Below are 25,871 nucleotides of genomic sequence, written 5' to 3'. Positions count from 1 at the left end.
GGGAGGCGGCGGCGGCAGCAGCAGCCGCCCGGGGCTTCGTCCGTTCGCTCTCTCGGTGCTGCCATGGCTGCGCTCCGCTCCGGCCCGGCCTGGTGGCGCCTCCTCTCCTTGGCCGTGCTCGGCCCCGTCCTCTGCGGCCGGCCGGGGCGGGCTGAGCCGGAGCCGGGCCCGGCCGCGGGCTCGGCGGAGGCGGACCCGCACGGGCGGCACCTCTACAGCGCCGAGATGCTGCGGCACGGCGCCGCCGCCGCCCCCCACTTCGTCATGTTCTTCGCCCCGTGGTGGGTATCCGGAGCGGCGGGGCCCGGCCCGGCCCGGCGCCCTCCCGCCCGCCTTCTTCCACGTTGACGTGGCGGCGGGAGGCGGCCGGGCCGGGCCGGGCGGCGGGGGAGGCCTCGGGGGGCCGGGCCGGGCGCCTTCCCCGGCGGCGGGGGGGGGGGGGGGCGGACGACACGCGTTACACGGCATCCGGGGGCTGCGGAGCGCCGGGCTGGGGAAGCCGGAGCCGGAGCCTCGCGTGTGCCTGGCCCGGGCCTCCGCGGCCGTGCCGGCCCTGTGGGGGGCTTCAGCGAGGCCGCCCCCTGCCCCGAGGGCCCGCAGCGGCACCCGAAGCGGCCCCGTGGGCTCCCGGCGGTGCCCCCACGCCCCGCGTGGGGCCTGCGGGTGAAGTCGCTGCTCCGCCGGGCAGTGGGCAGGCAAGCTGGGTCAGGCCCGGGTTCTGCTGGGCTGGAGCCGGCCCCGGTCCCCGGCGGCTCTCCCTGTCCCTCCCCGGACGCCGCTTCACCTCGTTCCTCAAAGAGACCCAAGAGCGCGTGGCCTCCGTGTGTGGCAGTGGGTGCGATCTGGTGACCGTCGCTTACCTTGTGCCCCCCCGGTCTCACAAATACTTTCATTGCAGAAGTTATGTTCTCTCTGCAATCACGAAATCTAAAGATAAATTGGCAGTGAAAGCGGTGTAACGATAGCACTGTGTCGCTGAGGCCGCAGGTAGCCGAGCTGGAGAGTTCTCAGATTTGCAAGAGACCTACTGGGCTTTTGTCCTGGACTGGTACGTTTGACACAAGAATGGTTGAGAAGGATGGGAGAACAGGGCTTTGCTGGATGTTACAGCTGTCAGGAGGACAGTGCTGCTCATCTCTGGGCCTTTCTAGTGGTTGTTCATATTCTTCTCTTTCCTTCGTCTCTTCCCCTACCCTTCTTTATCTGACTGAATGATATCCAGTAGAGGTTATTGGGAGTTTTGTTGTTAGGGTTGGGTGGGTGGGTTTATGTTTGTTTGGGTTTTTTCCTCCCGAGTTTTCTTAAATTTAGGTAAAACAAAGTTAAGGGAACAATATGCAGACGTTATGTTTTGATCCTAGGTTATCCGTTGGTACATGGTGCCATTTAGGCATATGTGAGTCATGACACTCTTTGAAATCAACAGCAGAAAAGGATTTCCTTTCAAAACTGAGGAACTACTACTTTTTTTGTTATTAACATCAACTTGTTTATGCCATATGAAAATGTTAAGCAAAAGCTTGAAAGAGCAGATGCCTGCCTTTGTTCTCTGAAGATCACAAAAGCGGAGGACGCCTAACTTGCTGGTGAAGGACGTTTGCCTGAGAGAGCTGCAAGGCCTCAGAAATGCCTGTGCAGGGCAGGAGTGCTTCTGCTCTGTCCCATTTTCAGGTGATAATACCTGTGTCTGTCCAAGCTTTGACTGACTGTTTCACAGGCATCCCTAAAACCAGATGAGTTTTTATCTTGGCACAGTCTTCATAGGAGACCCTGTGCCAAAGGGGCTGTTGCAGAGTCCAGCCCATGCTGTGTATGTCCTCAGCGCGCAACAGAGAGAGCGCTGGCCTTGCAAACTTGGACCACGCTGTGCCCTTGGGAGGGCTGAGAATCTTTGCCCAACTTGAGCACAAGGGAGCTGCATCATTTCCCAGACTTGTTGCAGCTTCTCTGGACGTTCTCGCCCTTAGCAAGCCTCCTCCAGATCTCTGGGTCTTGGCTTCAGGGCCCTTGCTCTGGACTCCTGGCTACTGACAGGCTGCAACAGGGCCAGGTTTTGGATCCAAGAGGAAGAGAAGGACAACGGGAATATCCAAGTGTTCGAGAGGGGTGCTTAGACATACCAGTGCTTTTATCGTCAGTGGGAACAGGCGGCAATGTGGCAGCCCTGGAGTCTGATTAGAGCCTCTTGCCCTATTCCTAGGTGATGTTAATGTGCTAATATCCTCATGCCTCTCACAGAACAATGCATTTTGACACTGCTCCCTGAATTTACAAGGGAGAAGCCTAGCAAACAACCCCATGTTCAGCTAGGGTTGTCTTTCAGATTGCTATGGATGCTGCTAATGTTCCATTGTCAGTGCTACCAGTAAGAGTTGGGCTAGACAGAGCTGCTGTAACTCTTCTGGGTTCTTGAAACAAATGTTGCTGAGGGCCTCCCTCCCAAACAGCAGTGGTACACCAGGTCCGCATTTGTTTCAAATATTGCAGGCTATTCCAGAAAGAGAGCATTCCAAGTCATTTGCCACCACATGTTTAAGGTTTTTGATCATCAGGCTGTCCCCCTTGGTAGCTACGCTTGACCATGAGCAGGTTACTCTCTTGGCGGCACTAGATATTCTTAAGATGTTGGCCGTGCCAGCTGTGTGTCTACAGAGAAAAGAGGTTCCCCCTGGTTCCTTAATTGGAAGGAATCTCAAATGAGTAGTTTCATTGTGTTATTTTGACCATTACAGGACTTTTCAACATACGTCGTCTCTTGGTAAACCCCGGGAAGTCCAAGGAGCTGAAGCAGACTTGATCACTAGAGTTCGCTGCTGTTGGATTGAACTCTGTTGACTGGATTTTACCTCAGCCGGATTGTTTTGTCTAGAGTGAGACTGGTCCTGTGCTGCTTGTACTGTTATACCTGTCTATCCCACAGTCTACCTACGTTTTTAATTGAGTAATGATTCGTGCTGTATCTTGCTGTGGTGCTGCCCTTGCTAGCTACAGAGCTCAAGCTCTACTGGTGGCCTCCAGAAATGTCCGCGTTCCTCACTGACTGCACAGGGCTTATCAGTAACTGCAGTTTTGACATATATGGTCCTTATGTACCTTTACATCCCTTCTTGTCATGGCCCAGGAAGTCCGCCATCCAGTTTTCCAGATGGGAAGCGCTGACACTATGGGAGGAGCACTGACCTGTCAGCTTGAGGTAGAGCAGCCTGGTAGTCTATAGATACTGCCACAGCAAAATAATCTCCAGCCACGAGTGCTTGTGGCACACGGTTGCTCAGAGTTAAAATGGGCAACCTATCTGCAAACTCTTACAAATAACGTCCTTTCACCCACACCTCCTGATGTTAGTGGTGTACAAGAAGGAGGGTTTTGGTTTGTTTTTTTCAGAAAGGTGGATCTTTCCTATGGCCTTGTTAGTCTCTTTTGGATCTTTGTTTATGTTTGTAAACAGAGATTATGAATGTTTGCACCACACTAGCCCCTGTAGGGAAGGAAGAGCAGGACTCCTCACTGATGCCCAGGACCCCACTGTCCCCAGTGGTAGAACTGGCTGCTCCTCCAGCCCCACTGGTGTAATGTGGAGTGGTAGCAATGAACGACTGTGTAGGTACCTGGGGCTAAGGCAGCCATGTGATGTTGCATGGTCTTGTTCTCTTTATTTATGACTTCTCTGGTTTTATATATTCTGCAGCTACACCTTATGAATTTCAGAAAAAGTGTTTAGGGGGCTGTTTTGTCTTGTATCTCCTTCTATGTAACACTGAATTTTTTTTAAAACCAGGACTAACTACTTGATTACCAATTCAGGTATGAGCATTTTTCCTGCTTTATTTTCAATTTTAGCTCATAATCTGAAGAAGGAAAGGAAAGGGTAACTTTGTATATAGCAGGGATCATGGTGTTAAATATGGACAAGGCAGCTCTGTTCTGCGCTTAAAAAACAGCAGGTTAATTACTTGAGATTGCCTTACCTAGTTTTCCATGCTCTGTTCTTTAACGCCAGTCAGTATTCATTCGATGTTTAAAACCCCTGCAACTGCTAAGGGAAGGGACCAGGGAATCCAAAATCCTCCTCTTAATTCAAGCTCCATGAAAGAGTTGACTATGGAGGGACTTCAGTCTGAAGTTAAATACTTAAGAAATATTTGATTTTAGTAATAACACATTGTATCCCTTCACCATGACGATTCAGAATAAGATCATATGGGAGGTTGTATTCCCCCACATAGTGGGAATATGTGTGACCCACTGTGCCTAACAGGACCTTATTAAGGTCAGAAGACATTCTTTATCTTAAAGTAAATCTCAAGGTTATTGTATTTGCCTTAATGATACCAGGATACCCAGAAAGGTGTGAATCCATGCAGCTTTTCTACAAGTGGACTCAAAATCAGTTGTATAAGTGAAACTGTTTTAAATGGCAGCAACTTTCTGCGAAGTCCTAATGGTGTTTTAATTGTTACTTACAAAGTAGACTGTCTAGGTCATGCCTAGGGCAATAACAGCCTTCATACTGTTAGGTTGAGAATATTTTCTGTTAATCCAATTATGTATTTTTAGATGTCTTGGAGGGTTGGCAAAAGCAGCTATTAGAGAGAAATGAAAATCCATTCCTTAAAATTTTTCATCGTAGTTACAGGAATAGTGTATTGCTGTAATGACTTGAAAGACTAGGAAAACCGTGAGAAGAATATTAGCCATTTTCTGCTTCCGGGGAGCTGCTGTTATAGCAACTGTATGAGGCCAGTCTTCTGTGTATATGCAGATATAATTAGTTGATGCTGTGCTGCTGGGGCAAAGCATGGTAGGGGAGGCTTTAGAGAAACCCTGTTCAGAAATCAGTCCTGATGTGTTTTATGACTTCTGAGTTACAGTGTCTGTGACACACACAAGCACAAGTGGCCTTAGAAAGAGGCTAGAAACTGTTATCTTCTTACTTCTGCTAAAATATATGGTATTTTGAAATGTTAGAGTGGAAAGCAAGCTAGGCAGCCTTGCAGGATTTTTCTAGAAAGCTGGAAGACTGAGAGTGCTTTTCTTAATATCCTCACAAAGTTCAGGGGGCGTTCAGTAGGCTTTGTAACGTAAAAGGATAGTAGCAAGAAGTGCTCATCTCGATGATTTTTACATGAGATATGTTTGCAGCGTCCTACGATGCTTCATAGTATTCACTGTTGCTTAGTGTAACAGTGCTCAAGTATGGAAGATTTCTGACTTAACTATTTTTAAATTTATCAAAATCTCTGACCACTCTGCATATGACTTTTCCATAGATTCATTCCCCTCTAAATGTGAGCAATTATTAAGCAAATATCTTGTTCCTTCTGTTGTAGGTGTGGACATTGTCAGCGTCTCCAGCCAACTTGGAATGATTTGGGAGATAAATACAACAACATGGAAAACCCACAGGTCTATGTCGTTAAAGTGGATTGTACTACAGATACTCCACTGTGCTCTGAATTTGGCGTCCGAGGATACCCTACGTAAGTATAAAAGGATGTCTGCTCCTATTTCTTTTTTAGTTTTCCGTGAACCTCTGCCAATTTGTTGAAGCTAACTTCTGAGCTATATTTTTTCGTGGGTTTCTTTGTAGCCCTTTGGACCTCATATGTTCATTGTAAGCCGTTTTACCATGTTGCCAAGTGTCATGTGATACATACTACTCTTACTCTTTTATTGTTTTTAAAGAAACTGTTTTATGTCTTGGAAGATGGCTGTGTTTAAATGAAGTCCAGAATTGTCCTTTACTTTTCTCTGAGGGTACATCTTTCTCAAGCAACAGTACATTATACAGCTGTGATATGCATGATAGAACTGGTCTCTGGTAACGGTACTTTTAAAAATAACTTGTCACAAGTTTGTCAGTACACTGCACCATTCATAATTAATGTCTAGGTGATCTCTTAAATTTTTGAGTGAACTTGGTGCTCATAAAATGATAAAGTAATAGTATCACTTAGCATAGCAGTGCTGATGTTGTACAGACTTTTTCTAGGTAATTTTGCTTATATTGATCTAGGAGAAATTAATTTGTAGTTTAAGGTTGTTAAACTTAGCCTGTTATAAAGGATGTATGCCTTGCTACCTCAGCTTTAGTATGCAGACCATGATCTAGAGTATCTATGAGAGGTCAGCCTGGATCTGGCTTTTGGGTTAGAAAAACACCCAAAAAGGAGCAAAGGGATTTTTTTCCACTTGTGTCTTTTTTTAAAGCTTCTTGCAAAAATGGATGGGATCATTTCAACTACTTTACTAATTACTCATCTTAGTGGGGATAAGTGGAGAATGTAATCATCTGTAGCCCTTCCACAGCATGTATTTTGCAGTTTCCTCTCCTTTGCTCACTTTGCCTAGCGTTACTGCTGACCCCAGCAACAGCCTGAACTTGACATATGCTCCTGGCTGCGCCCGCTTTGACGCAGATGAGTGTGACTGAGTAGAAGTTGAAAGTTATAAATAGCAAAGTCCTTGTTGAAATAGGAATTGTCCTTAAGGGCAGTTTGTGGTTTAGTTCAACTAGAAAGACCAAGAAACAATGAATATTACAACTCTATTTTAATATCTCCAAAAGTGAACATTGGTTGTCTTTGCATATTTGCATCGATTATATTGTGGTGCTGTTCCCTGTAAAATAGAAAAGAGTGGCAGGGATTTTGAATAAGAAAAAAATGAATGGATGTGTAATTGCTCCTTTTTCTTCCCCACTCCTCTTTAAGGTCATTGAATATCTAGGAATAGTTAGTGCTCGCTTTCATCCACTTGAAAAGTATAAATAAGATGACAGTCATCTGCTAGTTATAGAAATATAGAGATAAAGGGGAATTCATTATATCAATTCTCTTCCTGTCTGAGTCAGTTTTTAACTAGCCTGTTTTTAAAAACCTCCAGCAAGGGAAATTTCACAGCTTCCTCAGGCACAGAGGGATTGTCGCAAGTCCAGGATGTGCTGGTCCCTGCACTGCTTTTCCAAACACCCATCAAAGGAAAGGCTGCATTCCCTTTCCATCCCCCTGAGGGTAATACTGGCTGAGCAGGTCCCTGTGCTTGTTAGTATAGTTGTCTCAGGATTATTTGGTGCTGCAAAATACTCTCTTAACTGAACTGGAGAAAACTTACACTCATCTGAAGAAAATAAAGGTGTAGCTGGCTCTTTAAGCTATCTTCTTTTTTTTTCTAGTTACTCTTCAAAAGTATTGCCATGAGGTGCATTTTAGATGTTGTTCTATTTCATTTTTGTTGTTTCCTTCTTATTACGAAGTTGCCTCCCCCTCTCCTCCCCCCAAAAAAAGTTTTGACTATTATCATCACAAGGAACATTCAAGAATACCTTAAATAGAAAAGGCAGTGGGAGCTTCTATCTCTTTTGAATGTATTTGCATTGTGTGGTTTTTCAACATTTTCATGTGCATTTTTTCAAACTGTGGAACAAGAAGAGAGAAAAACATTTCAAGAAAAAGAAAAAGCAGTACGAAGTGACAGCTCAGCAAGGGGAACTGAGGGCTAGATGACAGTAGTAATTGAAACTATGATTTGCTTTAAAAAATAAGACTAGTTCAGAAGTTGATATTGCCCCTTTACCAAATATGTTTCCAACTTTAACTTAAATATTTGAGAGTAAAAGCTTTAGGTAGCTTATGGAAAAGTTTTATAGCAATTACTAAATGTTATAATCGTGAAGTCTTGAATCCCTATAAGCAGTCACTTATCTCCTTGTCCTATTGACTTGTTTCAGCGTGTTTTTAATCAGTTTAATACCACATGAAAAGTCCTACATTCCAAGAGCAGTCAGGGAACAAAATGTGAGAAAGAAATTCCTGGGAAAATAAGCATTGGATATTTTTCCTTTGGTTATGGAGAGGGGTGAACAAAACAAATTGATGCTTTTTGACAAACTGAAATAGGATTCATAGGCATAATGAATGATTAACCTGTGAACTGAACGCTGCAATGTTTTATTTGCTTTTGCTTATTGATCAAAGTAATATTAGGCTATGTTGATTTTTAACATGGTATTTCTTTGTGCTGTTTTTCAAATCTCCTTTAAAAGCTTACATGGGAATGAAAAAGTGTTCTAAGTTCTAGCCATGACCCTTTAAGTTCAGCGAGATGCCTGATGCTGATGTTGATAGTCGAGAGAGCTGTTACTGCAGCCTGAGCTGCATTGCTGTGGATTAGCAAAGCGTGTTAGCTTTCTGAGAATGTTCCCTGTGTGAAAATTTTTGCCTCACTCTCTTCTACATTTTGATCCTTTAGCCTAAAGCTGCTTAAACCAGGACAAGAACCTCTGAAATACCAAGGCCCTAGGGACTTCCAAGCCCTGGAAAACTGGATGTTGGAGAAACTAAATGAGGAACCACCCGTAAGTGAAAAGGAAATATTCCCTTCTGCAGACTTGCTTATTTGTCATTTCTGTAGGTTAGGCTTCATTTTCCAGGAGGAAATCTGCTCCTGAGAATAAAAGTCAGGAGTCAGGTAGCAATAACAATATGGAACAGCTTCCATGTAAGTCAGAATAGTAATTAAAACTGTCATCCTGTGACCTGCCCTTTGTTTCCTGTATTTAAAACGATGGTACATAATGCAGTTTTTAATGTTTAGCATTTTGACATTTTAAGATACAATTCTTAGTGTCAATTCAGTTGACAGCTGTAGGCTATAATGTTTCTAGAATAAGAACAGCAATATAGCTGTAATACGTTATAAATTGCATTTATGTTGGGCTTAATTACCTCTTAAAACATGGATGTCATCTTTAGCTCAGTTATTATCTGATAATGTTGCAGCCTAAAGAGAGGGTTTAAAATAATCGGTTAGGTAAGTTAAGCTAATACCATCACTAGGAAAACGCTTGAGTTTAGGGGTAGCACTTACATATAGTAGCCAAGCCTTGCCTAAAATTAAATTTGTGATTACTGTTTCTAATCATGATAAAGCTTTAGTGGTTGCTGAACCACAGTTAGGACGTGATTATATTTAAACAAACATGGTATTTTTAATAATTAAACATTAAATGCTAAACTATTTTAAGAAATTTCCTTTGAGGTTTTTAAAAAAATTCTTTCCAGCTCTGAGCCTAGGATCTAGAAAGTAGTCACTTGCTATTGCTGAACTGCCAATGGGTTTTCTGCAAGTTATACCTATAAAGTGTTTGCTCTTTTCACCTTATTGCTGCCTTCATGGAGCCATTAGGTCGCCCTTTCCGGCATTAGGGGAGCAGAAAATAGCTTTTTCGCTAGCTATTTTTAAATAGCCCAAAGACTACTGAAACTGGTGCAATGGCAGGTGTGGCTAATGCATGATGCTATGGAGGAACTGTTGTGTAATCTAAGTGTATTAATATATGGTGATGTGCCTTGTGTTCTGTGACTATACTACAGCACGGTGAAAGGCTCTATTATTCCAATGACTGTGATAGCTGTTTTCTGTGTGGTAGTCTTTTTTCACATTTTGCTTTCAAGTAGTTTTTTGTTAGGAAACATTAGATACCTAAATCAAGCTAATTAAGGACGTTGCTTTAGGAATTTAAAATTTCAGAGCACAGAGTTTACACACAGAATGGTGTGATGACAGGAATCTATTATTGTGTATTTACTGTGCAAGACAAATAAAAGTTAATTTTTCTCATGAATAGGATCCAGAATCTGATGTGGAACCACCAAAAACCCCTGAACCTAAGCAGGGAATGTATGAACTCTCAGCAGACAATTTCAAGATGCACATAGCAGAAGGTAACTGTTTTTTTCACAAGCAAGAGATACTTGCTTACAGAGACATCTGTAGTGGGAAGTCTGCAACAGAAGTGTTAGATTTCAAGGTACCTCCTTCCCACTTTTATTTTTCAGTAACACCTAGTGAAAGAGGATGAAACTACAGACTGTGTAAAAATGCAGTAGTTTCTAATTACATATTGCATACCATGAGGAAGTTTAAGAACAGCACTCCACTCAGTAGGCAGTAAAATTAAGGCCTGTAATCACATGGAAGAAGCTAGTGGGACCTGCTCAACTAAACTCTCTCTTTCCCTGAGTTCCTTGTTCAGTCATAGCCTTGCCACTTTGCATTTTTGCAAGTCGCGTTTCCTCTTTCCCTAGGTGCTGCTTGTTCTTACTCCCAGACTGCTCTTCTGAATAAGTATAATCCACCTGCTTCCTCCTTACTGCCCCTGTCCCACTCCAGTCTGGCCCCTTATTTTGATATTGTTTAGCTTCCTTTCTCCAGAATTTAATGTGGGCAAAACAATTCACCTATTTGGCCATTTTTAAAAATATTTTGTCTGGAAGCTTTAAAATTAATGCCAGGAGTGATACCTAACATGGGAAATTTCATCCCCCCAGGGTGGAGTTTTTTTAGAGAATGAGCAAAATCTTACAATAGAAGCTTGGCGCTGCCGTAACAACAAATGATCCTACCATCTCTGTCTGTTTTCCTAAAAACAAAGGCCAGATTAAATTAACTGTCTGTGCCCATGTGATACCACCAGTGAGGCAGATACTAGAGCTTCTTGAAGTAACCATTGACAGATTAGAAATATTTTCAGGTGGAAAAGCATTTTGTGCAGCTAACTTAAAACTTCCCAGCATGTGTGGCTTAACACAGAATTACATAAAAATTCTTCATGGATTCTTCTCTAAGCTCTCAGGGAGATGCTAAGCATCAAACAACTCCACAGTCTGAGAAGATAGTTAAGTTTAGTGTATGTGTAAATGTTTTAATATTTTTATTGTAATTTTTCATTATGTGTCCGTTGGCATTCATAGAGGAGACATTCTCCTGGTCATATCCAATGGTTGAGCAGGTTTATGATCATCTGTAAAGCTGTTGTCCTCTCTTGACTTCAGTTACAAGAAGTTCAGTGCTTAAATTTAGAAGGAGGCTTAGCAGTTCCAGCTGGAAGGTTGACTTTTGTTCTTAAAACATCTCCCTTTACCTTTTTGGTGCTCTAGGGCAAAAAGAATTTTATTTTTTTTTCTGTCGGGGAGGAGAGTATATCAGAGTATGTGGTATAGAATAGCTGATTTTGACTAGATGTTCTTATTCATTCATGAGAAATTTCAGTTTGCAGTTTACTTAACCAAAGCAAAGCATGTGAGTCACTTTGAAACTCTTCTACATGCAGACCAGGCAAGTTAGAATATGCTACTACTGCTGTTTACATTTCCTAGTTATTTTGTGACGTCTTTCCTCTGACCTCCTTTTGTGAACAAGCCCTCAAACTAGAAATGAATTCTAGTAATATTAGCCCCAAAGCAGTCTTCAAAGGATTATGAATAATTCTGTTAAAAAGAGCTTTTTTTTCCAGTTGCTGGCATTTCCTTCAAATTAATTTGATTTTATTTTTTTACTTCTTTTAATTAAATTCATTTTTATTTCATATTAACAGAGCCTTGCCTTGATGTGTGCAAAAGCATGCAGCATCTTGAATTAATAGTAATCTTAATTGAAGGAAATTGCATATTCTGGTACTCTGCAATTAAGATGATACTTTTAAACTAAACATTAGTAGGAGATAGTAGAGAGACTCTCCTCTCTATAAAATACTGAAAAAAATCTACTAAAGGCAGCTATTTCTGAATAGCTGACATGAAAATACAAAGATCAGGGCAGAAAAAGGAGAATGGAAAGCTAAACAGAATTGTTTAGGTAGTGCATGGACTTAATGTAGTGGTGTTTCCTAAGAAATGTTTAAGTTGAAGTCTAATGCTTACTTTCATTTATGCTGTTATAAATGCATGTTCCTTGGTGGTTCTTTCTACTCTGTAATAGGGGAAGTGATTGACATGGTAGAATTAGACATTGTAGCAAATGGTGAGGTTAAAAATATCAGTTTTAATATCCCACTTGTTGGCTTGAGGTTGTGAAGCTGTTTGGATTTTCAGGGAAATTGGCAACACTGTGGGACTGCATACAGTATTGAAAACCTAATTGCTGAAGTATTCTGTCCTGGCCTTTGATTCACAGTGTTTCCTATCTTTAACTCAGGAAATACCATGATAAATTTGCAGTCTGAGATTAGTACCTAGTCTTTAATTGCAGCCAAATTAATTCCAAATGAGTTAAACCTTTTTTTTTTCCTTTTGACTTAAAAGGTAATCACTTTATCAAATTCTTTGCCCCTTGGTGTGGTCATTGCAAGGCTTTGGCCCCAACCTGGGAACAGCTGGCTCAAGCCTTTGAGCATTCGGAAACTGTCAAGATTGGCAAGGTAGGTGAAATGCTCTTAGTCTGAAAATGTGTTTTGTGTGAATGGGTGTTTCAGCCAAGTATCATGCTTTTTGTGCTGTGATTTGCAAATAACAATTTTTTTGTTTGTCATCTCTTAAATCCTTTTATAGTCATAGTTTCTATTTTAATTTTGGGATGGTTATTTTTTTTTCCTCACACATCCACAGTTGACAGGACTCCCTCATTTTAAGCAAGGACTTGTTAGAAACACAGGGAGCTCCCTGTGTTTCAGAGGGAGCTGGGAATAAGCCTAATACTTCAGATGCAGGGAATAATATTTTGAGATTTGTTTTTTACTATGCTTCCCCGTTGTCAGAAATTGATAGACTTCAGTATTTATTTTGAGTGGGAAAGTGACTTCTAATTTGCTCTTTGCAGCATTGGATACCTTAGCAAGCTTTAGACCTACAGGGCTCCTTATGATGAATTATTTCTTGGTTCATTTTTTATTGTTGTTTGTTTGGGGTTTTTTTCCCTCTTTACCCCCATAGAACTTTCTAAAGGTTTCAGGGGGTCTTCCACCTTAAAAACTGATATCTTGTCCTGCTTTACTATTTCCCTTAGGGTTGATAACCAGGTTCTGTGGTGTATTTACCATGGGAGCTTGTTACTTGTACGTGGATTGACTTCTGTGCAGAGGTATGGAGGTGGTCTGGCAATTGCAGTTACTGGCTTTATTTGCTGACCCATACCTAAGTCCACAGGTGGCTCATGATGTGAATCCCTCTGTATTTGCCAATGGTGGAAAACTGACCAGGCTCAGCTTCCATGTCCTTAAGCTTTCTGAGTGGTTCCGCTGATCTGAAAGACTGCATAACAATTAACAGTGTTGTCAGTTCTGCAGAGGGGCAAAACCCCAGCCATCTCCCCTGCCTCTGCCTTCATAGCACTTTCAGCTGTTACTAGGGGTGATGAGCTTAACTTCTTTTTTTGTTTTTTAATTACTTTTATTTTTAATGCTTTTTAAAATCTGCTTATTCAGGTATGCCATAGATGTACAGAGCAGGTCAGCATAGTTGAACTTCAGAGAAGACATATATATATATATAATTTTGAGACCTGGTAGATATAAAAGTAGATTCCCTCTGAGAATAAAATACTGGAGGCTATTGCTTCTTCCATGCTGTCTGTACCAAATGTTGCATCTGCTGTTTTACTTTTTGAGAACCTTGCTTGCTGTCTGATAAAATCTTTGGTTAGCTTAAGCGTCTTCTTGAAGTTACCATTCTCTGATACCCAGAGAAGAATAACGAAAAAATTTCCAAAATTTCTGTTTTATTCAGTTGCGTTCGCAGTTACTAATACTGATAGTTGCTATTTAATAAAGCCACTAAGATTTGTCTTGATGCCTAGTCAATTTTGTATAACTGTATACCTTGTGAAACTATTTGAAACATGTCTTGCCTAAGATTGTAAGTCTAAGTAAACAGGAAACACAACTGTTTCTAAGAAGGTTGAACCATGACCTTCATGTAATCTGGGGGAATAGCATCTTAACAGCAATGATACCTACTGGCAGGACGCTGTTTAATCTTTAGAATTGATCTTCAGTGATCTGGAGCAAAGTGTTTCTAATGTAAAATTCAAAATCCAAGTGCTGTGTTGAGCAAATACTCCAATGCCTAAGTTATCTTTTTTTTCTGCTTCAAAAAAGATTATAAACTGATAACTTTAGATTGGTTTATGACATATTAGAATTGAATGGTGCTATGCACTGGGAACTTCCCTTGGAGTAAAGTTAACTTGCTAGCTGTTGACATGTCTTCTGAAGTCTTTAAAGAGTAGTCTTTTAAAAAATGGATGAGCCAATATATCTTCACTTTAAAGTTCTCTCATATTAGCATTTTGTGTCTTACTGTCCATGCAGTGATTTTATTCACTGAGAATACCAAGTACTTTTTAATTGGAATATTTAATTATGTCTTCATTGTTCTTTGTAACTGTTACTACTTCCCTCTATCTCTACCTCCCTCCTCCCCCCCTCCCCCCCCCCCCCCCCCAAAAAATCAAAACACACACATAGCCTCCCAATTATACAACCAAACCACTGTTTGGAAGGCAGACATAATCACTCTCAAGATAGTAGTTGGTACCAAGTTTTACCAAGCCATGTATTGCTTGTTCCTGTATTTTTCTGAGATCTTAAACATAAGGGAGGCTATGATGCTTGTTGTATATTTATTTTATGCGCTGAATGGTTTGGTTTTGGTTTTTTTTTTTTTCAAAATGTAGGTCGACTGTACCCAGCATTACGAAGTCTGCTCTGAAACCCAAGTTCGTGGCTATCCCACACTCCTCTGGTTTAGGAATGGTGAAAAGGTGAGTCTGCAAGCTCAGCAAAAGATCAGACCATTTTTTTCTGAATAATATTTGGACTATGCTTACATCCTGGGAAAAAGAGATCAAGTGGGCATATACAAAAGTCTGCTTGTGAGAGAAAAGATGTTGGAGGTTCAGTCAGATACTAGAAGAGGTATACTTTGTCCACAGAGAAAAGTTAGAATTTTTTGCTGTTTGTGCTCTGCAAATAACTGGTATGATGTTCATAAATCTGTTAGCAGTATCTCCAGTTATGCTACTGTGAGAGAATTCTGGGTTTACTTTATCTTAGTACTTTACCTCCTATGAAACACAAAAACATAGATGAAATAGAAATAATAAAGTATGTAATTTTCACAATGTGTATCAGAAAGTTCCCATCTGAGTGGTGCCTATCTGTTGAGTGATGTCTGAGTGATGCACATTTTGCTTGTAAATCTGCACGCTTCATATGACACTGTGAGAGAGAGTTCTGTGGGCCCAGCTGACATTTCTCCTCATAGCAATTCAAAGAATTACAATATTCTGAAGTTATGGGGAAGCAAAATATTTATAAATACCACATACATGAACAGCAGCAAATAAACATAAATAGTAGTGTTACTTATCATATGTTTCACACTTTCAAGATAAATTAAATGTATTAAATGGATATTAAAAATAGGTCTGCAAGCAGAGAACCCAGGACTTCTCTTTCAGCTCTTACCCACTAAGTTTTGGGGGGTTTTGGTTTTTTGTCCCATTCATCTTGCATTCCTTTTTGAACATCTATGGTATCAGAGATGAAAGTTTTGCTACTCAGTCCAGTTTAGCAGCTGTTGCTTGTGGCAGTTTGGTGCTGCTCTAAAGAGAAAGTGGCCGTAAGTACATACCAGTGTATGTGAGGTTTGGTATAAGCACCCCTATAAGATCAGACACTCCAGGGAGTTTAAATGAAGCAGCATCTGCATTTTTGAATCCCAACCTGATTCACACAGGGAATACACGGCATTGTTACTGCTCGAGGAGCAGTGCCTGGCACATGTCAGAAGCAGAACTGGAAGCTGAGGGAGTGCTCAAGTTAAACATGGTAGCATGTCCAAGGTTAGAGGTGTTTTCAGTTAAATAAATTTTGTCTCTCTATGGCATGAGTCTGAAGAATGGGAAGTGTTCTGCTGTCTCTTCGGAATGGTTCCCTACCTGCTTTATTTTTATTTTTCAGATATCTACAGATGGCAAGATAACTTGCCACAACCATACCATCTTGATCTAGAAAAGTTAGCTGTGGCTTTTCTTGACAAGCCAGATCAGTTGGGTTTTTTTGACCCTTTGTAATTATTGAAGTTTGAGGTGCTTGGAGTTATTTGAATCAAGAGTGTGGTGAAAGAAAAAGTCAGATCACTGCTGTTGTATTTGGTAAAGCTGAATCTCAGCCATTAGTCTGAACAATGTATTTCTGTTAACATCAAACTGGCTTTTCTCCATTGGCAGTGTGGTATTCCCTGGTGGTATACTGCCACCAGAATAGCATGTTACTTTGTGGGCTGGTACAATATATTTAAAAAAAACCCACAATACAACCCCAACAACTTTCCAGTAATCTGACCCAGAAATTCCTGAAAATCTCTTTGGTTGCTATTACACTGTTCAGTAAGGGGAGGGGAGGAGGAGGAGAACTGCTTCAGTCATCCAGCCTTGTTGTCCATAATACCATCATCCCCTTTGTCATAACTGAAGTCTGGCATCACACCATCCCTCTTGGTTAGATGCAGCAGAAACCCTGGGAGGAATGAATGGGCACTGACCCTGCCCTGCTGAAATGGATACAAGCAAGCAGGTACAGGCTTCTTGCATCATCTTAGATTAATTCCTTTGTGATTTAGACCCAGTGTGGGGAAACTGGCTATAGTTACAAGTAACATTATCAATGACAAAAGAAGGAAAATGTGTAGAAAGTGTTCCAGAGATATAGGAAATAGTTGAAGAGGTGTCTGTTCTTCCTTCCAACGTATGTAAGATTGTATGCTGTTTCTTGAAGAGTATTCCTCATCTGTGAGAGGAGATACATCTGGTAGCCCACACCTCATGGGACTGAAACTCAAGAATTCTATCCAAAATGGGTATGTAGTGTCTTGAAGAGATGATCTGTCTTTTCAACAGAGAAATTAGTACTAATTTTTGCAGAGAGCACTAAGGGCAATCATGCAAGAGCCAGTTTGGAGGTGGCCAACAGTGGATTTGAGACTAGAAACTGCTCAGAGGTGCTCTGATTTCTTATCCTCTAGAGTTGTGAAAGTACCTGAGATAGGGGGAAGTGTCTAAGGCAAACTGGCTCTTGAAGATCTGGCTGGTTGAGGGCTTTATGTGCAGGTTCAAAAATGTGACTTAACTTTGGTGAGAGTGGTGCCATTGGAAATGCCTGCCCCACAGCAGGCAGCTGTTGTCTCTTGCTCCCAGGTGAACTTAGGTGCGTTGCCTTACTGTTTGGGTTTTCTGAGGATATGTGACAAGTGTGTGGGCCAGAGGAGTGACCATGTAGTTACATGACATGCAAGTCAAGCCTTTCAGCCCTGTCAAAGCACTGGAGAGAGCTCTCGTGGTAACAGAGACCACCACCAAAGAGCGATGGGTACTTTATTGTTCCTTGCAGTAGCTTTAGGTTCAAAAAAATAAAACCTTGGAAAAGCTGACTAGAGTGAGAGATGAAGGTCAAAGTGGAAAAGTTTCTAAAACTTACTTCTATGTTTCTAAAATACCTTTCATTTCAAGGAAATTTTAGATTGTTCCGTTTTGGTACAGAACAATCTATGGCAAATCCTGAAGATGTGGAGTGAATGGAATGCCATGGAGAGGTTTAATGACTAGATAATATTTAGATAAATTAAATAGATTTATTATGAATATGCTTACACTTGGGAATCTTGTGCTTTTCTGGTAATTATTTATTTGCTAGATTAATTGCATATACACAGTTGCGCAAACTATCTGATAATTGTAGGGTGACCAGTACAAAGGGAAGAGGGACTTCGATTCCTTAAAGGAGTATGTGGATTCCCAACTACAGAGCTCTGGGAAAGAGCCACCATCAGATAAACCCGCCGAAGCCCCACAGCCACCCACAGAACCCACCCGTGTTGAGGTAAGTGCTCCTGCATTCTGCAGTGATGTTGAAAGCATTAAAACTGTTTCAGCAGCCTGTCTGAGTCTTCCATGTGTTTCTCTCTGATAGCTTGACAATTTCTAGATGTAAACTGTACCAAATACTTTCCTGGTTATTTTTTTAGTAATTAATGAGTGGAATCAGACCATAAATCCTGGTGATACTTTTACTAACCTGATAAATTAGAGAAGGAAAAAAAAAATCTGGCTCCTTTTTTATGGTTTCAATAAGTTGTTTAGCTAGAGTGGCATAAATGTGGTCTTTTTTGGTCTGTGGAACTGCTGGCACCTTGGTCTGTATGACAGCATATTTCATCACTATGGAGATGAATGTTTATTGCAAGATTCTCACTTGAACCCAGGAGGATGGTGCATGCTGCTAAGCCCCTAAAAAAAGCCAGGGTCCTATACTGACATAGTATCTGCAGAAACAACAAACGAGCAAAGATTATGAAGACTGATCTAAATGTGGCAAGGTAACGTGTCCTGTGACAAGAAAACTCCTCGAGTTTGGAGGCTTATTCCAATCCTGGTTGTAGGAGCTGCATGGGTTATGAACATTGCCAAGGAACTGGCAGGAATAACTTTATCACCTTTGCATAGTTGTACTTCATGGCATTTAGTTTTCTGTCTTTTTAAATTATTTTGGCATTTTATCTGCCATTTTTCTTGTAGCTGAATGTAAAATTGGTGAGGTTGAGAAATTAGGGATGGTTTTCAAGCATACTTTTTCATGAAATGTGGAAAACAGACTTCTGCCTGGAAAATAAGGGATGGTGACTTATACTCCCTTGTGATGTAGAATGAACTTATGTAATCAAAAAGCATCAACATTATTAATATAAATACAGTTTATATGCAGCTTCTCACAGGAGAATATTACCTTTCCCAGTTGACTTTTCCAGCAGCATTACTTATCTTGCATAAACTGGCTTACCAAATGTTATAGACAACATAGATTTGCAATTTTCATACCCCTCAATTTATTTTTTTTTTTAAATTGACCTTGTATTTGGAAGATCCTAACAAGCTGTTGTTGGTACAATGCAGAAAGTAATTAGTTGTCTTTCTATTTTTATAGAAATAACACAAACCACATGTGATACAAATTCCCACTTATGCCTTGCATGCACCAGTACACATACAAACAGGAAAGTATTGTGGGGGGATTTTTTTTGCCAATAGCAGACACAGTGTAGGACTCGTCTTTGCAACTTTACATCACAGCTTTGGATGCTACCATTTCTTGGTCGCTGATCTTCAGACACGTTGGTTCTGGTTTTGTTTTTATGAATTTTGAAGCAAGGAGCTAGCCCGTGTAGCCAGCAAACACCGACTGCATTTGCCATCAGCAGCCCACAGCTGGTACCACAGGCAGCAAAAGCAGTGAGTTCCGACTCCAAATTTGTGTCCCAGTGTTGAGCCCCTACGTGGATTCCCGCATGTCTTACATGGGCCAAGTACTTGCCAGCCCTTTCACAGAAGCTGTACTTTTATGTCTGTGAGACTTGTCTCCTGCCAGACATCGCTAAAATTACTCAATAATGATCCAGATGGATTGAGATAGAGTCACCAGGAGATGCTCAGATTATGTGATTGCATAAAATGTTTTTTCTTAAGAAACCGAGATATCTGATATTAAACTTATTTTTGTGGTTATATAGTTCACATTGTCATTCTGATAGTAATCTACAGATCTTTGAAATTTGTTTTACTGTGTGGATTACGGGGAAGATGTTATTTATGGGGTTTTCAGATTTGGTATCTTAGATTGTAAATTATGTTTGGGACATCTGTCTTAGATACCCATTTAGGAAATTCAGAATAGAAGAATATGTATTTACTGCTCATTTTTTCTTCATTTAATTATTTGTAATTATTCAATAATTAGAAAGTATAGTTTCTAGTTTCTAAATAATTCTTTAGTGGTAATAACTCTTCAACTTAATGAAATAACTTGATTTCATGAACTAACAATTATTTACAGAAACATTTAAAGGTACTGGATAATTTGTAATTTCAAGTTTCTTTTTGGCTTCTCTTCATAAAACTACTGGGTTTAAAGTAGATTGGTAATACTGTCAGTTGCGCTCTTGTTTTTCTTTCATTTGAATTTGAAGCTTTTATGGGCATGAGAATTATTTATTTATTTTTAATCCCTCCCACCCTTAAGGGTCTCACACAAAAAATGAAGTTTGTTACGGTTCTGTGCTCTCATATGAGCCTGTCTGTAAGCAATGTGCTATACTCCCATTACTCCCATGCCATTGCTCCTGATGTTATCAGGAGTAAAAATTCTTCCTGGTGTCCATGCGAGTGTGGTGTGGTGATGTCCTCTCAACAGCCAAATACGTGTTTCTGGTAACAGTTTTTTCTGTGTGCACAATGCAGGGATATAGCAGAGGGAGCACAGCTGTCAAGACATCACTAGGATGCCTTGAATACCTCATTAAACTCTCGGATGGCCATTATGTGCTTTAAGCCAACTCCTCTCAGTTCCTTGCAACAATGTTCCTTGAAACATTTGTATGACAGTATATTAAATGAAGGTGATTCCTTACACACACACACACACCCCCCGCGCCAACTAAAAATTTGGATGCAGTTAAATCCCCTGAAAATAGAGATGTTTTGTTTCTTCAATTATGGATGAGATTCAGCGTGAAATACGCGCTTCTCTACATCTCTCTAAGGGGGGAAAGTAGCTGAGGGGTAAAAGAAGTGAGGTGTGCTGCTGCTACGCCTGCTTATATTATCAATAATATTATCTTTTCTAGTTTGAGTTTCCCTTTCAGGTAGGTAAAAGCTCATTTGGCTTATATATACAAAAAGTTTTGACTCTGTTCTTTTTCTCCCCGCCCCCCCCCCCCCCCCCAACAGGCTGCAGTGCTCGCTCTCTCTGAAAAAGACTTTGATGCAACCATTGCTAGGGGGATCACGTTTATTAAATTCTACGCTCCATGGTAAGAAGTTCGCACCTGTTGTTGTTCAGGATTATTGCTTGTCTAAGCTGTCAGTGCATTAGTTGCTGTACGTCTTTGAGTTTTGTTAGTACTGTATTTGTTGTCTGGATCTAAAATATGAATTAACTGAAGAGTGCGTATGCCGGCAAGAGTTACAGCAAAAAAGCTCAATCTGTTTTAGCTTTCTTGGGGTGCCTCTCTGTGGAAAGTCTGACAGAGAAGCTTTACCGTGTCAGCCTCCATGTAATGCTGCAGAACAAGGAGAGTGAAGCTTTCTTTGCAGGCTTAGCGTGCTCCTATCCCTTGATTAGGGTAAGGTGAGGGGAGTGTATCACCAGTGTTGAGAAAGGAGAGTATGCTGGCCTTTGGGCCCTTTCTTGCCACAACCAACCTCACTTGGAAGCTGCATTTGAGCACCTGGGAATTGGTACAGACTGTAGAGCTATGGGTAATTGGCCGTTAGTCTTCAAATAACTGACAAAAAACTAATTTGCACAAGTGACAAAATTGACATGTTCTTAAGAGTATGTTCCATGTAATATGTCCTTACAGTCACCCAAGGTAGAAATGTCCAATGCAGATGGTGTAGGTGTAGACACCCAGTGGAAAGCATGGGGGGTGGCCAGGGAAGTAATGTCCTATCTGGCATCTGCCATTCCTGGCATATCCAGCAGAGCCTGGGACCCAAGCTGGGGTAAGACCTCAGTATTACAAACTCATAGAACAAGTATTTTCCCTCTTTTCTTACTGTTTGCTTTCTGAGACCAAAAGGAAGTTTTAAGTTTCTCTCTCTCTGGTTTATAGACTTCATCTTATTTGTGCCTGGATTGAATTTAATGAAACTTGCATGCCATTTCTCATCCATTGCCCAGTCTCTTAGCCAATAGAAGGAAGCCTAGTGTAGGGGGAGAGATTAAAATTAAGCTGTATTTCACTGTGTGAAGGAGAACACATCTCTGATTTCATCACTAGCCATCCCATTAATGCAGTATATAAAATATAAAAAGATCTTTTGTTTGGAGTGGTAAAAGGTCACCATTACAAAGCAACACAAGCAAAGGCAACCCATATTTAAATGTGCTCAGGAGTATCAAAGTATTGCAGCTTAACTTTGACAGTGGGCATGAATGTGTTTCTTACTGTAGGCAAGAAGTACCAGGGAAAGTTTTGTTTTATGTAATCTCAATGATGCAGTATTTTCCAGTGTTGTCACCCTTTTTACTGCACTGTGGTTTGCTGCTTGAGAGACACTTCTATGCTCTCTTATGTCTGAAAGATCTGCTTTTGGATGTAGGCAAGCATCTGCCACCACTGTGTTAAGAAATACCCTGCCCATACACACACCCCTTCACGTTTACTGCTCTTTCTTTGCTCCCTTTATCCTCTTTGTACACTGTGAGGGACTGAGATTGAATCTGTGCCTGTGCTGCCACTGCACCACCAGCAGAACTGGCTGGTAAATTCAGTTTACACTTGTGCACAAAGCAGCTTCTAGTCTGATTTCTGAACCCAGGGCTTGTTGGCATATGTAGGAGTTCATTATCTAAGAAACTTCTGGAAAAATTTGAGATAAAGAAATGCTCCCTTTTTAATTAACTTTTCTTAATAATACTGCACTTTAACCATCTCCTTATCTCTTGAGATTCTAATGGGGTGTTGCTGGATCTCACAGATATGATCAGTCTTGGATGGCAGGCTGAGAAATTGTGATTCAGGATGCAGAGAGTCAAGTTCTTAAACCAGTGTGCGCTCCCTGGCTGCAATGTTCAGAAAGCCACCGTTTAGGAAAATACTTCCTATATTTATGTAGCTGGTATCCTAGTTTTATCTCTGAAAGTCAGGCTTATGTATACAGTTTTAGTGCTCTGCATATAAATGACCTTTTTCTCTTCCAAGTGGATTAATTTATGTAGGGCTCGGCAAACACTATTATGTTGTTCGCTAGTTCTGTCTTTCAGTTAGTTTTGGATAAATATTAATGTTAACTTGCATAGTAAGCATAAAATCATCCTCTTCTAGTAGTTTCTGTGCACGGTCAGAAATGCTTTTATACTGTCACTGTGTATTAACAAGGTGGTTTAAATATACACTGGCTTGCATTAAGAAAACTTTTGCTGAGACATCTTTCATTATTTTTGTAAATGCCCTGATCCAGCCTCGAGGCAATTACGGCGCTGTTTTAATAACCCAATTAAGGTGCAGCTGGGTTAGAATAGAATGAGCAATGCAGCTTTAAAGTCTAAAGTGCTTTGGGAATTCTTCTTGAAGGCAGTAAGAAGTTCAAGTTATGAACTTGGCTTAGCCAAGTTCAAAATAAAACCAAAATTAATACTTTACTATAGTTCCTGCCATTTTACAGTATCATTTTCTCTCCTGATACTAGTGTTTCATTGTGCGTACTCTCTGGACCACATGCTCATGTTACTGTAGAGACATAAGGGAATAAAATAGAAGTAGTCTTTTCGGTGTTTTTGATGATATAACTGGAATGATTCTCTATTTAAAGCAAATCGGAATAGGGCCTGATACAAGTTTTTTTTTTTTTTTTCCCCATCTGCTAAGTGAAGCTTATTGACTATCAAACAATTCCATTGTGGATCTACCTGAAAGTACAGTGGTAGTGGTCAAAAAACTTCTTCAAAGCACCTTCAGTGAAAAAGTGCATTAAATTACTGGAGTGTTTCATAAAAACAGAATCTGTGTTGACAAATGCCTCTATTAAAATTGAGTTTCCAGCACTGGGTGATGTACATTAGTCAAGGAGGCCATTAGGAACTGGAAGAAATTTAATAGGGAAATTAAAATCTCATTTAAATAATTAAACTCAGGCTATGTAGCTTTAGCATAACTGGCATATGCTACCTGAAAACTTAATTTGTACTACAGACATTCTGTGCCTTACTTAAAACATGTTTGTTTCTAAGCAATCTTTTTTTTTTTTTCCATTTAAATATTGTCTGTGCTCATCTTTATTTGGCTTCATATTCCTCTGTAGGGTAAAATATTAATGCACCAACATCCACCATACCATTCCAGACAAGACTAATGAAGGCCAGAAACTACTTTAGTGCTTAACTTACATAAAATCACTTGTTTTCTTAGCTAATTTACTGACATAATAGTGCAAGGGAGTTGGAGGGCCAAATCATTAGGGGATAGGAAAGGCAGCTAGTTAAACTTACAGCTATTGCAGCAAGACAGTAGAGATAAACTGGAAGGTATATCTGCTAAACAAATCTCTCTCTTTTTTGTTTCTAGGTGTGGTCACTGTAAGAACTTGGCTCCAACTTGGGAGAACCTTGCCAAAGAGCAATTTCCAGGTTTGACTGATGTCAAAATAGCAGAAGTAGACTGCACTGTGGAACGTAACGTCTGCAACAGATTTTCTGTAAGTGTGAAAGATGTGAAATAAATGGGATAGTATTGTGTACCAAATGTTAGAGGTTCTAGTGTGCAGCCGAGCCGGCTGCCACATTCTGGGTGCCTGGTGACAGTGCAGCTGTGTTCTTTGTTAGCCAAAAAAGAGGTAGTTCAGAACAGCTCCTGGTGACACCGTTTCTTTCTTGGACTGTTTGTTCAGACTCGGTCATTCTCATTATTAGATAAAGCTGAAGAATTCTCTAATATAAGAAGCCTCCCTCTGTGAAAGCACCAAAGCGGTCTTGTGCAAAGTTCTGTTCCCAGAAAAAAAAAGTCTTTTGGTGCCAGTAGGCAGACAACCAAAGACAGAGCCGGAGCTACCATTCCAAGAGCCTAGAGGAACATGTATTATCCCATTCACTTACAAATGTTCAGAAATTGCAGGTTGGCCATCTGGTGTGGTGTTTGGGTTTGTTTTGTTGTTTTTTTTTAAATTAAAATGGCTTATTGTTTTAGAGGGGTGTGGTGGCTTTTCAGAGTCAGGTAGATACAAGTGAAGGCTACTAGTGAGTCTGGACATTAGTAATGTGTTTCTTTTTTTGTGTGTGTGTGTGTCTTTTGAAGGTACGTGGTTATCCTACACTTCTGCTTTTCCGAGGTGGAAAGAAAGTCAGCGAACACAATGGAACGCGAGACCTTGAATCACTGCATAGCTTTGTCTTGCGTCAGGCAAGGGATGAATTGTAATAAAAGTCTGGATGCTCCGTCCCGGCTGCCTTTGTACAGTAGCTGAGGGATTTCAATTATTGCTAATTTTCAAATAGTGTATTTGGGGGTGGGAGTGGGGATTGGGGCATTTTGTTTGTTTGTTTTTAGGAAATGGAATGTACTAAACATTGGTATCTCCCCTCTGTGTGTGTGTTGAAGACATGCTACCCTGTGTGCAAAGGAAAACTAACAAGTAGTTACTGTGCAAATTGAGAATATTTTCAGCATTGGTAGCATTTCTGCATTCCCACAATGAAGTGTAAATGGTTTCCTTTGAGACTAAAATACATTAAGAAAACCAACTTAAGGGCACCAGTAGAGTATTTTTGTCTTCAGGTTAGATTTGGTTAAAAAGTAATCCTTACAAACTGGCCATCATTACTAGAAAGGTAAAAGCTACAGCTGTGTTGAGTCACTTTTGCCTCTACAACTGTACTTATACCCTACTTGTCTTAATATAGCTGCTGGTTAAGAAATGGAAAGTCATGGGAGGTTGAAAACACACACACCTTTGGAAGATACCAGGCCACCATGAGCTGGTTGTTTCCTGTTAATCCTCTCAGCATGGGAGGTCTAGCCATAATGAAGGTGATGGTACTGTAACATGTGCCTGAACATTACCAATGCCATAGTGTACGTGTGTCAGGTGGATTTTCATAGGCTGCTTCTGTCCAGCTCCAGAGGAGTAACTATGCTCTACTTATATAGAGCCAAAGTGAACAGGCATTATAACTAAGTAAGTGCTCCGTTAATATTAAATGATCAGTTAGACTTCAGAGCCGATGACATGTGTTTCCTACTCTTGCCTAAATCCAGACCTTTGTGCTGACCTGCTCCTTATTCAGAGTACTTAGAGAACAAGTAGTACAATGTTTAATTTTTTTTTGCCATTCAGCTGTTCTACAGTAGTGTAAAATAGCTCCCCACTCTTCTTGAGCCTTAACCTTTTTCCAAGCTGTAAGCATTGGTAAGTTTGAATGCTAGGACCATGCACTCTGTGGTGCCTTGGATTATAATATGGATCTATTCTTTGGTGCATAAGATGTTCCATGTTAGACATAATTGAAAGCCAAAGAATTTACACTGCAGACTGTCACGATACAA

At 40.7% G+C, this 25,871-nt stretch overlaps 1 protein-coding gene across 1 annotated transcript; it reads left to right on the top strand.

The window, feature by feature from the left end:
* TXNDC5 (thioredoxin domain containing 5) lies at window positions 1-24,767 on the top strand. Its single transcript, XM_069809057.1, has 10 exons — window positions 1-281; window positions 5,331-5,480; window positions 8,251-8,356; window positions 9,629-9,725; window positions 12,084-12,199; window positions 14,452-14,538; window positions 17,516-17,656; window positions 20,557-20,639; window positions 23,898-24,027; window positions 24,624-24,767. Exons 1-10 carry the CDS (start codon window positions 64-66, stop codon window positions 24,744-24,746), a joined length of 1,251 nt encoding a protein of 416 aa, XP_069665158.1. The 5' UTR covers window positions 1-63; the 3' UTR covers window positions 24,747-24,767.
* The last annotated feature ends 1,104 nt before the right edge of the window (window positions 24,768-25,871 follow it).

The sequence above is a fragment of the Haliaeetus albicilla genome, chromosome 21, assembly GCF_947461875.1.
Source record: "Haliaeetus albicilla chromosome 21, bHalAlb1.1, whole genome shotgun sequence".
Lineage (NCBI taxonomy): Eukaryota > Metazoa > Chordata > Aves > Accipitriformes > Accipitridae > Haliaeetus > Haliaeetus albicilla.
This window is presented reverse-complemented; position numbering and strand designations above follow the sequence as displayed.

Bases quoted from the DNA above. Each gene is read 5' to 3' on its own strand.
- TXNDC5 (XM_069809057.1), top strand. From the start codon at position 64: ATGGCTGCGCTCCGCTCCGGCCCGGCCTGGTGGCGCCTCCTCTCCTTG. The intron at 20,640-23,897 runs GTAAGAAGTTCG...TTTTGTTTCTAG, and splicing joins ATTAAATTCTACGCTCCATG to GTGTGGTCACTGTAAGAACT. The intron at 24,028-24,623 runs GTAAGTGTGAAA...TGTCTTTTGAAG, and splicing joins ACGTCTGCAACAGATTTTCT to GTACGTGGTTATCCTACACT.